The sequence below is a fragment of the Chiloscyllium plagiosum genome, chromosome 22, assembly GCF_004010195.1.
Source record: "Chiloscyllium plagiosum isolate BGI_BamShark_2017 chromosome 22, ASM401019v2, whole genome shotgun sequence".
Taxonomy (NCBI): domain Eukaryota; kingdom Metazoa; phylum Chordata; class Chondrichthyes; order Orectolobiformes; family Hemiscylliidae; genus Chiloscyllium; species Chiloscyllium plagiosum.
This window is the reverse complement of record NC_057731.1, coordinates 42,575,230-42,591,071: the sequence shown is the minus strand read 5'-3', so window position 1 is coordinate 42,591,071 and position 15,842 is coordinate 42,575,230. Positions and strand designations below refer to the sequence as shown.

Below are 15,842 nucleotides of genomic sequence, written 5' to 3'. Positions count from 1 at the left end.
GGGAACATGCTTGTGTATGAAGAAAGGGAACATGCTTGTGTATGAAGACCTTTTATTGTAGTTCAAACAGATGTTCCAGACTAGAAATTTGTTTGGATTCAGATATCAAACATCCGCAGGATTTTGTTATTGTATTCCTCTGCCGGTGTTTGAAAAAAAAAACCCAGAAAGGCTGAGGAAGTGTTCGTTCGTTTATCCTTGTAAAAAGAATGGAATTAATTTCGCCCTGTTCAGCCTGAGAGGTTTATCAGATCTGTGACTCCTCCCACTGTTGTAAAAAGCAGTCCCCGAGTTGGCAGAAAGCAGACAAACGGAACCCTCTGGAGTTAGAGAGCGGTACAAAGCGCTGAGATGGTTGGAGCACGGCAAGGTAGGGGGAAATCTGTCCAAACTTAGCCACTGAAAGGAAGAAAGCAAATCATTGAGAAGGTGGCGGGCAGGGGTAAAACTGAAAGTGACCAAAGTCATTGTTAGTCAGTTGCATGGACTGGAGGTGCCGGTGTTGGACTGGGGTGGAAATCTTTTTTGCAGGGAGGGTATGGAGTTGCTAGTGATGGATTAAATCCGGGAAAATTCAAAGATGTTTTAGAATGAATTGTACCTCGTGATTTCAGACTGCCGCCTAGCATTTGTCTCACAAGCGTCACTTAAAGCAAATAAATGAAATGTTTTGAAAAAACCTACTGCGGACATCAGCTGAACACTTGGACTAAGCCATCGTTCATTTTACTGTAAAATCCTTAAATGCAAATTCACTGAGACTAGCCAGGCTAATGGCTCACAATATAGGAATTCTATGCAGATGCAGCCTGTGCCTCTGAGATAAGCTTGTACAGGGTGTTACGCAGGCCGGTATATGGGCTCTCACTGTATGTGTCGCAGTCGCAGTCTTGAAATGACAATTACCACCTCAGCGACATCTTTTGCTAACACGGCCATACAAACAGACCTAAAAGGAGCGAGACCCAAGTTTGTGTGACAGGCACTGTCTGAACCTGCCTTGTCATTGTTAAGTTTCAGTCTGCAAAAGCCTACAGACTGAACCGTTTCTAGTCAGGCTGCTTACTAGTTAAACAGGAGTTTCCTCTAAATAAACATTTGGATAAACAAAATCCTTGCCTTTGACCCCACGTCACAAACTCCCTTGCCCAGCCGTGGACTGAATTTCCATCCTTTGAGGTGGAACCGGACTGTTTCTCACCTTTGGGGTTATTATATCCACCTATTTCCGCTTCTTGTGATAATCGGCTGGTCTACCGCTGAACCCCTCGCTTGTGCCTTTGTTGTCTCAAGACTCCACTATGTCACTTCTCTGAGAAACGAACTGACCGGTTCTGTTCACCGAAAACTTTATATAAGCCAAAACTCTCATGCTTGTTACCTAACTTGCGACAAACCCGTTTGCCTCTCGCCCCACCTTGCTGACCGACAGTTAAATAATAGCTTGAAACTTCATATCTCTTCGCCCCCCCCACCCGACCTTACCCTACCCGTGCAGGTCCATCTGCTAAATCTCCACACATCTGAATATCACACTGATACTGAGAAAATCTGTTGCAGGAAGGAGCTCTGGGAATGGATGAAAGGAACATAATTCTGGGTCTCGGGGTCTGTCCAAGAGATGAAAGATAAAAGCAGAAATATGTAATTCATTCCCTTAAGCCAGTCCTATAAGAACATTAGTTGATTAAGAGCTGATTGTTGCCTCATTCCTCTTTCCTGTTCCCCTTGCCCTGTCGATTAAAAATCTGCTCAGCCTGTCTAACTCAGCCTTGATTACTAGAAAAGTGAATTCCTGGTTCTTGTGACCTTTTTAAGGAGAAATTCTTCCTCCTCTCTGTTTTAAGTAGAAGTCCCCCTTTTTAACCACTCCCTAGCAATAGACTCCCCTGAAGTGTGCCAAGCCCACTTATTAGAATATTTTATGTTTCAATAAGATTATGTTTCATTCTTCTAAACTCTGATAAGTCTAGGCCCAATTTGCTCAATATCTCTAGAAAAAGGGTGGCAGGTTGGCTCAGTGGCTAGCACTGCTGCCTCACAGCATCAGAGAACGGGGTTCGATTCTAGCCTCGGGCAACTGTCTGTGTGGAGTTTGCACATTCTCCCTGTGACTGTGTGGGTTTCCTCTGGGTGCTCAAGGTTCCTCCCACAATCCAAAGATGTGCAGGTTAGGTGAATTGCCTGTAGTGTTCGGTGCATTAGTCAGGGGTAGATTTAGGACAAGGAATAGGTCTGGATGGGTTACTCTTCAGAGGGTTGGTGTGGGTTTGTAGGGCTGAAGGGCCTGTTTCCATACTGTAGGGAAATCTAATCAAAAACCCATCCCCTCATTATAGGAATTGAACCTTGCCTCCAGTGGAAGCATATACATTATAGAGTCACAGATGTATAGCATGGAAACAGATCCTTTGCTGAAAATGTGTTGCTGGAAAAGCGCAGCAGGTCAGGCAGCATCCAAGGAGCAGGAGAATCGACGTTTCGGGCATGAGCCCTTCTTCAGGATGGTCAATTTCATTCATGCTGACCAGATATCCTAAACGAATCTAGTCCCATTCGCCAGCACTTGGCCCATATCCCTCCAAACCCTTCCTATTCATATACCCATCCAAATGCCTTTTAAATATTGTAATTGCCTCAGCTCCACCACTTCCGCTGGCAGCTCATTCCATACACACACCACCTTTTGTGCGAAAAAGTTGCCTCCTAGATTCTTTTTAAATCTTTCCCCTCTCACCCTAAATCTATGCCCTCTGGTTCTGGACTTCCCCACCCCAAGGAAAAGACTTTGTCTATTAATCTTATCCATGCCCCTCATGATTTTATAAACTTCGGTAAGGTCACCCTTCAGCCTCCAACGCTCCAGGGAAAACACCCCCAGCCTATTCAGCTTCTCCTTATAGCTCAAATCCTCCAACCCTGGCAACATCTTTGTAAATCTTTTCTGAACCCTTTCAGGTTGCACAACATCTTTCCAATAGGAAGGAGACCAGAATTATACGCAATACTCCAAAAGTGGCCTAACCAATGTCCTGGACAGCCGCAACATGACCTCCCAACTGCTATACTCAATACTCTGACCAATAAAGGAAAGCATACCAAATGCCGCCTTCACTATCTTATCAACCTGCAATTCCACTTTCAAGGAGCTATGAACCTGCACTCCAAGGTCTCTTTGTTCAGCAACACTCCCTAAGGCCTGACCATTAAGTGTGTAAGACCTGCTCTGATTTGCCTCTCCAAAATGCAGCACCTCACATTTAAATTAAACTCCATCTGCCACTCCTCAGTCCACTGGTCCATCTGATCAAGAACCTGTTGCACTCTTAAGCAATCTTTTTCGCTGCCCACTACACCTCCAAGTTTGGTGTCCTCTGCAGGCTTATGAACTACATCTCCAATGTTCACATCCAAATCATTTATGTAAATGACGAAAAGTAGTGGCACACCACTGGTCACAGGTCTCCAGTCTGAAAAGCAACCCTCCACCATCACCCTCTGTCATAAGAACATATGAACTAGGAGCAGGAGTTGGCCATCTGGCCTTTTGAGCCTGCTCTGCCATTCAATAAGATCATGATTGACCTTTTTCATGGCCTCAGCTCCACTTACCCGACCTCTCACCGTAACCCTTAATTCCATTATTGTTCAAAGAAATCTATCTTAACTTTAAAAACATTTACTGAAGTAGCATCAACTACTTCATTGGGCAGGTAATTCCATAGACTTTCAACCCTCTGGGTGAAGAAGATCTTTCTCAATTCTGTTCTGTCTTCTGCCTTCAAGCCAGTTCTGTCTTCAAATAGCTAGTTCTTCCTATATTCCATGTAATCTAACCTTGCTAACCATTCTGCCACAAGGAACCTTGTTGAATATCTTAATGAAGTCCATATAGATCATGAACACTGCTCTTCCCTCATCAATCCTATTCATTACTTATTCAAAAGCTAACCCAAGTTAATTAGGCATGATTTCCCACGCACAAAACCAAGTTGACTATCCATATTCACTTCTTGCCTATCCAAATACATGTAAATCCTGTCCCTTGGGTTTCCCTCCAGGAATTTGTTCACCATTGATGTCAGATTCACCAGTCAATAGTTCCCTGGCCTTTCCTTACCACCTTTCCTAAATAATGGCACCACATTAGCCAACTTCCAGTCTTCTCGCATATTACCTGTGATTATCAGTGATACAGATATCTCAGCAAGAGGCTCAGCAATCACTTCCATAGTTTCCCACAGATTTTGAGGATACACTTGATCAGGTCCTGGAGATTTAGCCACCTTTATGCGTTTTAAGACACCTAGCACCTCCTCCTCTGTATGTGGACCTTTTTCAATCATTATTTCCATTGTGTAATTATTTTAATGTGAATTTTCTTTGTGTAATTATCTTTGCTTATCAGTGCAGCTCCAAATTATCATGTTTATTAAACACACATTAGAACCTCCTTTACTCTATCACATCAAATATCACTGAGTATTCATGGTAATAATTAGCTGCAAAGCGAAGCTCTAAAAATGTGTTTTGAACTATTTTGGAATTGTTGAGGAGTATTGGGTTTTAGCTTATAGCCCAGTTCTAGTGATGATTCCCAGTCCAGAGGACCTAGTTAAATGCTCAAAGTTTGGGTCAGAGTTGGGGCACAGTTAATGGTATTGCCAGTCTTATTTGATTGCTCTAATTTTTTGGCCATAATTCCCTTCACACTAGCTAAAGCATTGTACATGGACTCCAGTGGAAGATGAAATAGTAACTTGGGGTTTGGTGAAGACATTAGCTACCTAAGAAGAACAACAGCAACAACTTACATTTGTACAGCAGTTTTAAATGCACTTCACAGAAGAAATCAGATTAAAATTGACATTTGAGGAGATTGAATTGTGGAGGAAGTTACCAGCAAATGTGACTTTTGTAATGTAACTTGTGTACAGAAACATATAACGTTTTAATTACAAAAGAAGCATTTTCGAGTTCTTGGGCAATAGTCTTATCGATAAATGTTCATACAGAGTGCGCATTCCGAGTCAGGGACTTTCTTTTGAAATGTCCAAATGCTAAGTAATCGTCTATCAGAAGTTTCGGCATCTCGGACTATTCCTGTGGAATCAGTTGCATTAGGACTTCCATTTGATCTTGATGTGCAAATCCAGTCCATACCACTGCAGTGATCATCCCATCAAAAGATCTGGGCCAATGATCTTAAGTCCCACAGTCAGGGACCCTTAGCTTATGACTCTGTTTCTGACCCTCAGTTTGTGTCTCCATTTCTGACCCTCAGTATGTGAATCTATTACTGATTCTTGGTCTGAGTCTCTGTTTTCGACTCTCAGCCTGTGTCCCCTTACTCACCCTCAGTTTGTGTCTCTGTTTCTGACCCTTGGCCTGTCCCATTACTGAGCCTTGACAATGATCTCTTGCTATAACTTTCCAATCTGTAAAACAATTTTCCATATATGCTGAAAGTTTGCAGAATTTCCTGTTCAATTCTAAATGTCCAATGTCAGTAATACATTTGAATACATTTTTTGCTGTTCTCTTTCTATTTCTTCTACTAGGGTGTCCAGGCTGCATTTGTCTAATGCCATCTATGAATTAAACATAATTTATCACTTTTGTTTAGAATTACCCTATATAAAAAGCACAAAATTTAATTTGTTCTTTGATTCTTTCTACCTGCTCCATCTATTAAAGACCTCTTAGCACATCCTGAAAACTCACTGTTAAAGTCTTGGCATTAATTTTCATTGGCAAAACACATAACTTTTCACAAATTTCAATTTATTTATTGAAACATGCATGCTTTAAAAAATTCATTGTGAGTCCCTCTGACTAACTTTTGCCTTATCTAATGATGACTAATTGCACCCATTATCATAAAACATTTGTGAATGTGTCAGAAAATTTGTCACTTTTGTACGTATGTCAGTGTGGTTTTGAGCTGTGACCATTATATAGTGTTTGAATGAGACATTTGCAGTTTGTGGTTCCTGTGCATTCTTTGAATGTTTTGTACTTGGTGATCATTACTGACAGTGCAGTACTTAATAGTTGAAGACACATTAATTAACTATTTAATATCGTAAGAAACAGAATCAGATGGTCATCAATGTCCATGAAATATCTGATCTTCGTAATGACATGATTCTAAGACATTAAGCATTTTGGACCAGATCCCTATACAGTAGTTTGTTGGAGAAAGTGAGGGCTGCAGATGCTGGAGAGTCGGAGTCAACCTTCCTGATGAAGGGCTTATGCCCGAAATGTCGACTCTCCTGCTCCTCGGATACTGCCTGACCTGCTGTGCTTTTCCAGCACCACACTTTTTGATCCTATAGTTTGTTGCCTTCTCCATTATAATATGTTTGAAACCTGGGCCTTGATCTTCCAGTCTTTAGGCAATGGGAGACCCAATCTACCCCAGAAGATACCAACTGGCAACTGCAGAATTCTCAATGCAATTCTATGTGGGAATTCCCCAGAAAGTTTAAACTTCCAATGGGCAAATACCCTGCAACAACACTTAGCCCTTACCAAACTAGCAATGATATTTGACTCGAGAAACCATGTTATGATGGTAGCAAGTAGCCAATGAAAACTAATGTTGACAGCTGGTTAGTGCCAACTCTTCGATATTAAAGGCTGAAAAGATGACAGCTGTAGTGACAGCTGTGAAGACGTCTTTTTCTATCTGCCATTCCTCTTCATCTACCTGGGTTAGAACTGAAATTATAACTACAACTAAGATGAAAATGCTGCAACCTGTGCTGATGCAAGCATGTCAACAAGAAGTACCTGCAACACAGCTTAGAGAGGCCAGATGGGCAGTGTATATGGTCAATTTGACATAGCAAGTGGACACTATCAGATAAGCTGAAGTTTTTACTTCCATCCAAGTGATTATACCCCAAAAATGTATGGACAATATGCATGAACTGCAGTGTTTAGTAAAGGTACAAATGCAAATATAACCTCTTTAGGTATTTTCTATGCGATTTACTCAGCAAACTGGAATAATGCTCTCCGTACAATCAGGTAATTACTTCCAATGGGTCTGACATCTCTTGCACTCTATGACTTGAATATCCATATATTCCCTTGGGATGGATGCCCAAAGCATTTATTTGATTGAAACAGCAGGACCAACAATTATTAGTCTACCAGCATGCACAAGTTTAATTACTATTACAAACGATGAAATAACTAATCCACCAGTTGCACCACCAAAAATTCCAGATCTCAACATCAAGTATATCCATCACCTACCTGACTGGCCTATATCCAGGTTCGATACTATCAGCAACTTTAAAGGTGATATAGCATTACAACTGAGTGATGATGCTGATCCCACTATCAACCCTTCTCATAAGTGCAGCCTCACATTCAAGGAAAGCTCAAATTGGAATTGGGTTCCTTGGTACAAAATAATAGCATTTCAAAAGCTGAGCATCATACCGATTGGTGCAATTCTACTACTTGAAGAAATATGGCATTCTGCATGTATGTTTAGATGCAAGGCAAACTAAATATTGAATTTAAGGAAAAATGTCCTACACTGGAAGAGCTTAATCTTAAATTCTCAGGAGCCAAATATTTTTTTCAAGTTTGATGTTAAGAATGAAAATTGTCCTTACATCTTTCATGGAGTCATAAGAACTGACAATTGTAGGAACACTTTCATTTGGATTATCCATCAGATGGAATATATTCCAACCACATTTGGATATATCATTGCAAATCTACCAGGTTGTCTCCGTATCACACTCAATTCTCAGAAGGACTAAACATGAACATGGCATAAGCCTCCTTCTGTTCATGTCAGTGACAGGGATATATGGTCTGTTTTCAACGACAAAAATGTCAGATAACATAAGCCAAATCAACTTCTTTGAGTGGTACCAGACCTGATGCCAGCAAACTAGAGAGAATATGGAAAATGCCTATACCACAAACAAAGCTGATTTACAGAAATGTCTCGGGTTTTTCAACTGTCTAACTAAATGCTTTGAAATTTGCCATCAAAACTTCTCCTCTTCACGAGCTTCTCTGCAAAAATACATTAAACATTTGACAGGAAGACCGCCAACATGTTCTCCAATGTCTCAAAAATGCTTTATCACCCAGTCAGCATGTTCTTTAATATTATAATCCCCCTAGACTCACCACGTTGGAAGTAATGCATCCCAGAATGGTCTCTGAACAATTCCATTTCATGATGACAAGCCTATTGCATTTGGTCCTAAGGGCCTTAGCACAGCTCAGGCAAACTACTTCAAAACTGGGAAAAAAAAATCTTGCTGTTGTTTTCAGGAGACAGCAGTTGCACATTTATCTGTTCAGCAAGTATATAATTGTTCTTGTCAATCAGACATTATTGGAAATGATCTGTAGAAAATCAGAAGTGCATTTCCTCAACTCCAGCAATTACTTCTGAAATACAGGGCAAGCCAGGCTTCCAAATAACTTTCTGATGCTGCTAGTTAACTCCCAAATCCTACTACGAACCAAGGTATTTCCACAGACTTAAAAGTGGATGTTATTGAATCTGAATTATAAGATAACACTAACATTGACCTCGTTCATTTGGCCTCAGACAAGCAGAGCAGTTTCAGTAGGCTGTATCAGATAACAGTCAGCTGCAACAGCTCAAGAAAATCATCATCAGCAGGAGACACAAAGATATCCAACAGGTCACAGCAAACACATTCTGTATGGCCAATCAAATATAGACTAGGATTTACAAAGAATGTAATCTTCAAAGGCAAGCAGGTCAAAATTCCAAAAGTTCTATATCAAGATATGGTAGACCATGTTCATCCCCCCCCCCACCCCCAAGGGAGTTACGTTCCAGGATCTACCGTGGAAGCCCAAAACCGCAGATAGGAGCAAACCCATTCATATCAATAGGAAAAGTACCTCCCTGGCAGCCTCCTGGTTCTGGAACATTCCATATAATATGTTCCATCCACAGGAAACATTTCTGTGGTTATGGGGTTGCCCTGTACATTCTGGTGAGTGACTATTCCACCAAATTCTCTTGTGTGCAATAAAGCAAACTTATTGTTCGTCATGTTCAGTATGATTGATGTACTCAACAGATTGTGTTTGATAATGATCTACAGTACACTAGTGCATCCTTCCAAGACATGTAAGAAATGGCCTATTAATGTTTCTCTCCCTACCCTTAATGGAATTATCTTACAGAATGCACTGTTCTTGTAGTAAAATTCAGGATAACCAAATGTAAAGTGAATTACTGAGATATTCGGATCGCTTTGCAAAATCAACATGCTACTCTTCAAGGTTACAGTTTCCCCTCCCTGCAGCTCTCTTGTTTGGAAGATATATCTACAAAATGTTCATCCCACACTCTCACCACTCAACCACATGTGCACGGTACTTTTTTTAAAAATTCACCTTAGAACATGTGGGCATTATTGGTGAGGCTAGCATTTATTGTCCATCCCAAATTGTCTTTGAATTGAGTGGCCTGCTGAGAGCAGTTATGAGTCAACTGCATTTCTGTGGGTCTGGAGTCACAAATAGGCTGGACCCAATAAGAATGGCAGATTTCCTTCTCCAAAGAACCCTTGTAAACGAAAAGGGATTTTAATAACAATCAGCAATAGTCACATGATTTTCATTTAACTCTGGATTTTTATTGAATTCAAATTTCACCATTTCTCATGGTGGGATTTGAACCCATGTCCTCGGAATCTTAACCTGGGATTCTGGATTACTAGTCCAGTGATATTACCACTAAATTAACACCTTGGGAAGAAAGGTGAAATGGGTACAACAGCATGAAGACGATTATCCAAACTTGAAGCAGGCCAAGCCATCAGAGTTCATACAGATTTGTGGGAAGATACTATGCTATTGTGTCTAGCCTACGTCTTATTACATTGCAATGGACAATGGTGAAGTCCTGCAAAAATTAGACAACAAATCTCAACTGCATAGTATTAATCACCCATCACACAGTATGTCAACTCAAAGACTGGAAATATCATACTAGTCATCAAACAGACCCACTTACAAGGTCATAAAAGCTCTAGTAGACAATAAGCAGCAATTATCTGACCAGGTAGCTTGCTGAGACATTTAGTTTAGGTTACATGATTTATTTCAGAAGGGCTGTCTTTTAGCTCACTGTTTCCAATGGCATTCCAAACGATTCTTCAAAAAAAAATGAGAACTTCACAGCACCATTTATCTCCACTTTAGAATTCCCAAATAATAAAAAAAGTGACCATGCAAGTTGTTAGGGTGGTAAAGAAAGCATATAGCATACTTGTCTTTTTGGCTTGGAGAGGTGAGTACAAGAGTCAGAATGTCATGTTGCAGCTTTATAAGCCTTTTGTTTGGCCACACTTGGAGTGTTGCATTCAATTACTATGTTACAGGAAGGATGTGGAGGCTTTGAAGAGGATGCAGAAGAGGTTTACCAGAATGCTGCCTGGATTAGCAAATATGAGCTATTAGGAGAGGCTGACGGGAGATTTCATATGTCTATAAAATTATGAGATGCATAGATAGGGTTGATAGTCAGAATCTTTTCCCAGAGTTTAAGTGTCTAATCCTAGGGGTGTGCGTTTTAAGGTGAGAAGGGGCAAGTTCAAAGGAGATGTGAGGAGCAAGTTTTTAAAGGGTTGTGGGAGTCTAGAACATGCTGTCAGGAGTGGTGATAGCAAATATGATCGGAATGTTTAAGGGACTTTTTAGAACAGTATATGAATATATAAAGAATGGAGGAATATAGACCGAGGACAGGCACAAGGGATTAGTTTAATTTGGTGTCATGTTCAACACAACATCGTGGGCCGAAGGGCCCATTTCTGTGCTGTATTGTTTGATGTTCTATGTAATAATAATATGGACCTATCTTTGATAACAGACAGCACACCACAGACTGAGTCTACTCAGCTATGTTTTGATAATTATATAAGGACTAGATACCGTCATCTTATACATTCACCAAAACTTTAGCTAAACATTCCGAGGGTGGACTGTGAGGAGGTTGTAGAGATGCTTCAATGTGGTTTAGACAAGTTGAGTGAGTGGGGAAATGCATGGCAGATGAAGTATGATGATGTTAAATATGAAGTTAAACATTTTTGGTCATAAAATCAAAAAAGCTGATTATTATCTGAATGCCAGGGGAAAGGGGAAGTTGCAACAAGACCTGGATATTCTTGTAAGTCAGTCACTGAAAGGAAGCATGCAGGTGCAGCAGATGGTGAAGAAGGCAAATGATATGTTCGCCCTCATTATGAGAAGGTTCAAGTAGAGGAGCAGTGATGTCTTGCTGCAATTGTACAAGACCTTGGTGAAGCTACACAGAGTATTGTGTGCAGTTTTGCTCTCTTTATCTGAAGAAGGGAAGTTTGGCTCTGGAGGGACTGCAATGAAGGTTTACCAGACAGATCAGTCCTGTGATCTCCGGAATCAATGAAGATAAACTTAATCAGTTAGGTTTATATTCACTTGAATGTAGAAAAATGGGGTGTGGGATCCTGTAGAAACCTATAAATTCTAACAGGACTAGACTGTGCAAACACAAGAAGGATATTGCTAATTACCTGGGAATCCAGAACTAGAAGTAACTATGATCGGAATGTTTAAGGGACTTTTTAGATCAGTATATGAATATATAAAGAATGGAGGAATATAGATTCCTCCATTCTAAGGTTATGGGATAGGCCATTTAGAATTGAGACAAGGAGGAATTTCTCCACCTGTAGAGTGACAAGCCTGTGGAATTATCTGCCACAGAAAGATTTGAAGTGGCAAACATGGAATGTTGTCAAGAATGAATTGGATATAGGTCTTAAGACTAAAGGAATCAAAAGTATGGGGAGAAAGCAGGAACAAGGTGCAGTTGGATGATCAAGTATAATTATTTTGAATGGTGGAGCAGGCTCAAAGGGCTGAATGGCCTACACCTTTTTTCTATTTTTTTATGTTTCTATAATGTATAAGGATGCACATAACTATGTATTTCTCAGAAAAGCATTCCCATTCTTAAAAGGGAAAAGGGAGGATGTTACATTATGGCACAAATTCCAGTCCAGACAGGCAGAGTGCTTTTAAGAAAGTTAGATGACAGTCCGCTATGTGCATATAATGTACATTAAATTGATAAGAATAGAACTCATGCATCTAGCAAAGTAAACAATTAGTGTTAATAAACTTCAAGGTAGTTGTCTCAAAAATGTTTGTGGGATATATTATGTGAGCTTATATACAGGGCAACAATAGGCTACAGCACACTGGAAATGCTGTTTGATTCAAGAAATTACATCAGCTAGCTACTTTGACAGCCTGCCCACTACCCTGATGAGATGGAGAAATGTTCACATGCTGGGCCCACAACCCAGGAATTGATAGTTTGAATCCATCCTTTTTGGCTTTCTTGGTTAAGATTCAGTATTCTCACCACCATGTCCCATGTTTTGATTCCCAGTCAGGAAATGGAAATCTGATGCAATGATTCTATGGCATAGTGGTTATCAAATTCTCCTCACCTATGAAAGATTTGAAACCAGAAAGAAATTAGGGTCTTTACACAATCACAGAAGTGTTACAATACAAAAGGAAGCCATTCAGCTCATCATGCCTGCACTGACTCACTAAATGAGCATCATTGCCAAATGTTAATCTTCTGTTTTTTTCCTGACACCTTTACACATTATTTTTATCCAAATATTATTCAATGCCCTGTTGAATATCTCGATTGAATCTGCTTCCAACACACTTCCAGGCAGTTGATTCTATACCTGAATCACTCGCTGAATCAAATAAGTTTTTCCTGTCTTTACCCTTATTGTTGCCTGTCACTTTCAATCTATGTCCTCGTGTTCTTGTTCCTTTTCTGAGGAATGGTTCCTCCCCATCATTCTCACTTCCTGTCTGGAATTCAGCTCTTTCGTCTATGCTTAAAGCAAGAATGTAATGAGGTCTGAATTTGAGTGGCTCTGGCGGACCCCAAACGGGGCATCATTGAGCAGGTTATTGCTGATTTTAGATAGAGGTGGTAGGAGTCTAGAATGTGCTGCTAGGAGTGGTGGTGGTAGCAAATATGATAGGAATGTTTAAGGGACTTTTAGATAAGTGTATGAATATGCAAAGAATGGAGGAATATAGAACAAGGGCAGGCAGAAGGGATCAGCTTAATTTAGCATCATATTCATCACAACATCGTGGACCGAAGGGCCAGTTTCTGTGCTGTATTGTTCGATGTTCTGCTTGATAGCACTGTTGATGGCCTCTTCCATCACTTTACTGATGATCAAGAGTCGACTAATGGGGTAGTTATTGGCTGGATTGGAGTTGTCCTGCGTTTTGTGTGCAATTTTCCACATTATCAGGTAGATATTGTAACTACTGGAAGAGCTTGGCCAGGGGAGAGGCATATTCTGGAACAGTAAAGTCTTCAGTACCATTGCGTAATGTTGTCAGGTCCCATAGCCTTTGCACTATCCAGTGCCTCCAACTATTTCTTGATATCACGTGGAGTGAATTGAATTGGTTAAAGACTGGTAGCTGTGATGCTGGGAATCTTTGGAGGAGACCGAAATGGATCATCCACTCAGCACGTCTGGCTGAAGATTGCTGCGAATGCTTCAACCTTGTCTTTTGCACTGATTTGTCGGGCTCTTCCATCATGGAGGATGGGGATATTTGTGGAGCTTCCTGTTATGGACCAGATCCCCTCAAAATTCAAGTAGCTTAGACCTTAACGTTTTCTTATTTTAAAGACAGATGTGAAGTGGATATTCCAGCTGGTCAAACCAGTCAGCTTTAAGCAAAACAGAATTTATTTAATCACTACTGTTGAAACGTGAACAAAAGTGGGCGGCACGGTGACACAGTGGTTAGCACTACTGCCTCACAGTGCCAGAGACCCGGGTTCAATTCCCATCTCAGGCGACTGACTGACTGACTGTGTGGAGTTTGCACATTCTCCCCGTGTCTGCGTGGGTTTCCTCCGGGTGCCTCAGATTTCCTCCCGCAGTCCAAAAATGTACAAGTCAGGTGAATTGGCCATGTTAAATTGCCCGTAGTGTTAGGGACAGGGGTAAATGTAGGGGAATATGTCTGGGTGGGTTGCGCTTCGGTGGGTCTGTGTGAACTTGTTGGGTTGAAGGGCCTGTTTCCACACTAAGTAATCTTAAAAACAGAATTCAGAATAACTTAACTATTAGAAAACCTAACTGACTCAATACAGCAACTTAACCAAGGAACTGTTTCAATTCCTGTAACATCCCATAAACACACTCCTTGGCAAAAGGTAAATTCAAACAGTGGCAGGAGAGATTTTAGAGAAAAAGGTCAGTCAAGAATCATTTGCTGAGCTGGATACTTTTCTCTGGACTGCAGCTTCTGACAACTAAACCAAACTCGAAAAAAATCTGAACTAGGAGAATTGGGCACTCCCCTACCATTGTTAAACTAGGATTTTTCCAGACATTTTGGCACCTCTGCCTTTATGACCTTCTCCTACTTTTTAAAAAAAAACCCAAGGACAAAATAACCTTGTTAAAGTGACAGCATCATCACATTCCTCCTTCAGTAAGTCGTTTAATTGTTTACCACCATTCATGGCAGGTTGTGGCAGGATAGCAAAGCTTAGGCTGTGGGATCACTTCATCCCTGGAAACATTCTTGTAAATCTCTTCTGCGCTCTCCAATGTGTTCACTTCCTCCCTATTATGTGGTGCCCAGAATTGTATGTAGTACTTCGGCTGAGGTCTAACAAGGGCATAGGGTTAAGGTAAGAGGGGAACGATTTAAAAGGGATCTGAGGGGTAATGTTTTAACACAGTGGGTAGTGCAAATATGGAACAAGCTGCCAGAAGAAGCCGTAGAGGTGTTGATGTAGTAGCAGTCAAGTGGGCTGCTTTGTCCTAGATGGTGTCAAGCATCTTGTGTTGCTGGAGCTGCACCCATCCAGGCCACTGGGGAATATTCCATTATACTCCTGACTTGTGTGTTTTAGATGGTGGGCAGGCTTAGGGAGTCAGGAGGTGGTTACACATTGCAGTATTCCTAGCATCTGACCTGCCTTTGTAGGCATTGTATCGATATGGAGAGTCAAGTTTAGTTTCTGATTAACGGTGATTGTTAGGATATTGATAAGGGGGAATTCGGTGATGACAATCCCGTTGAATGTCAAGGAGAGGTGGTTAGATTGTCTCTCATTTGAGATGGTCATTGCCCCACACTTGTAGCACTAGTGTTACTTGCCACTTTTCAGCACAAGTCTGGATATTATTGAAGTCTTGTCACATTTGGACAGGGGCTGCTTTAGTATCTGAGGATTGTGAATGGTGGTGAATATTATGGAATCATTGAGCATACCCATTTCTGATCTTATGATGGAACAAAGTCCTTGATAAAGCAGCCAAAGATGGTTTGGTCTAGGACACTACCCTGAAGAACTCCTGTAGTGATGTCCTGGGGCCGAGATTACTGACCTCCAATAACTACAAAGTTTTGTTTGTGACACATATGACTCCAACTAGCGGTGAGTTAGCTCCCTGATTCCTATTGACTCCAGTTTTGCTAGGGCTGCTTGATGCCACACTTGGTCAAATGCGACCTTGATGCCATGGGCTGTCACATACACCTCATCTCTGGAATTCAGCTCTTTTGTCCATGTTGGAATCAAGGATATAATGAGGTCAGGAGCTAAGTTGCCCTGAATAGAACCCAAACCTGGTGCTGCTTGATAGCTCTGTGATGACCTCTTCCATCACTTTACTGACGATCAAGAATAGACTGATGGACTGGTAATTGGCAAGGTTGGATTTATCCTGCTTTTTGTATACAGGACA

General features: G+C 41.0%; 1 protein-coding gene across 4 annotated transcripts in view; it reads left to right on the top strand.

Annotated features, from left to right (window-relative positions):
- Positions 1–271: 271 nt before the first annotated feature.
- The window catches only part of entpd1 (ectonucleoside triphosphate diphosphohydrolase 1), a 121,268-nt gene continuing 105,697 nt past the window's right edge, over positions 272–15,842 (top strand). For 2 of the 4 annotated variants that reach the window (XM_043712871.1, XM_043712869.1), the window contains exon 1: positions 274–370. In XM_043712871.1, coding sequence (XP_043568806.1) covers positions 352–370 — 19 coding nt within the window. In that variant the 5' untranslated portion in view covers positions 274–351. Of the gene's footprint in view, positions 371–15,842 lie in introns of all 4 variants that reach the window. The other 2 variants (XR_006314956.1, XM_043712870.1) reach the window with 2 other exon arrangements.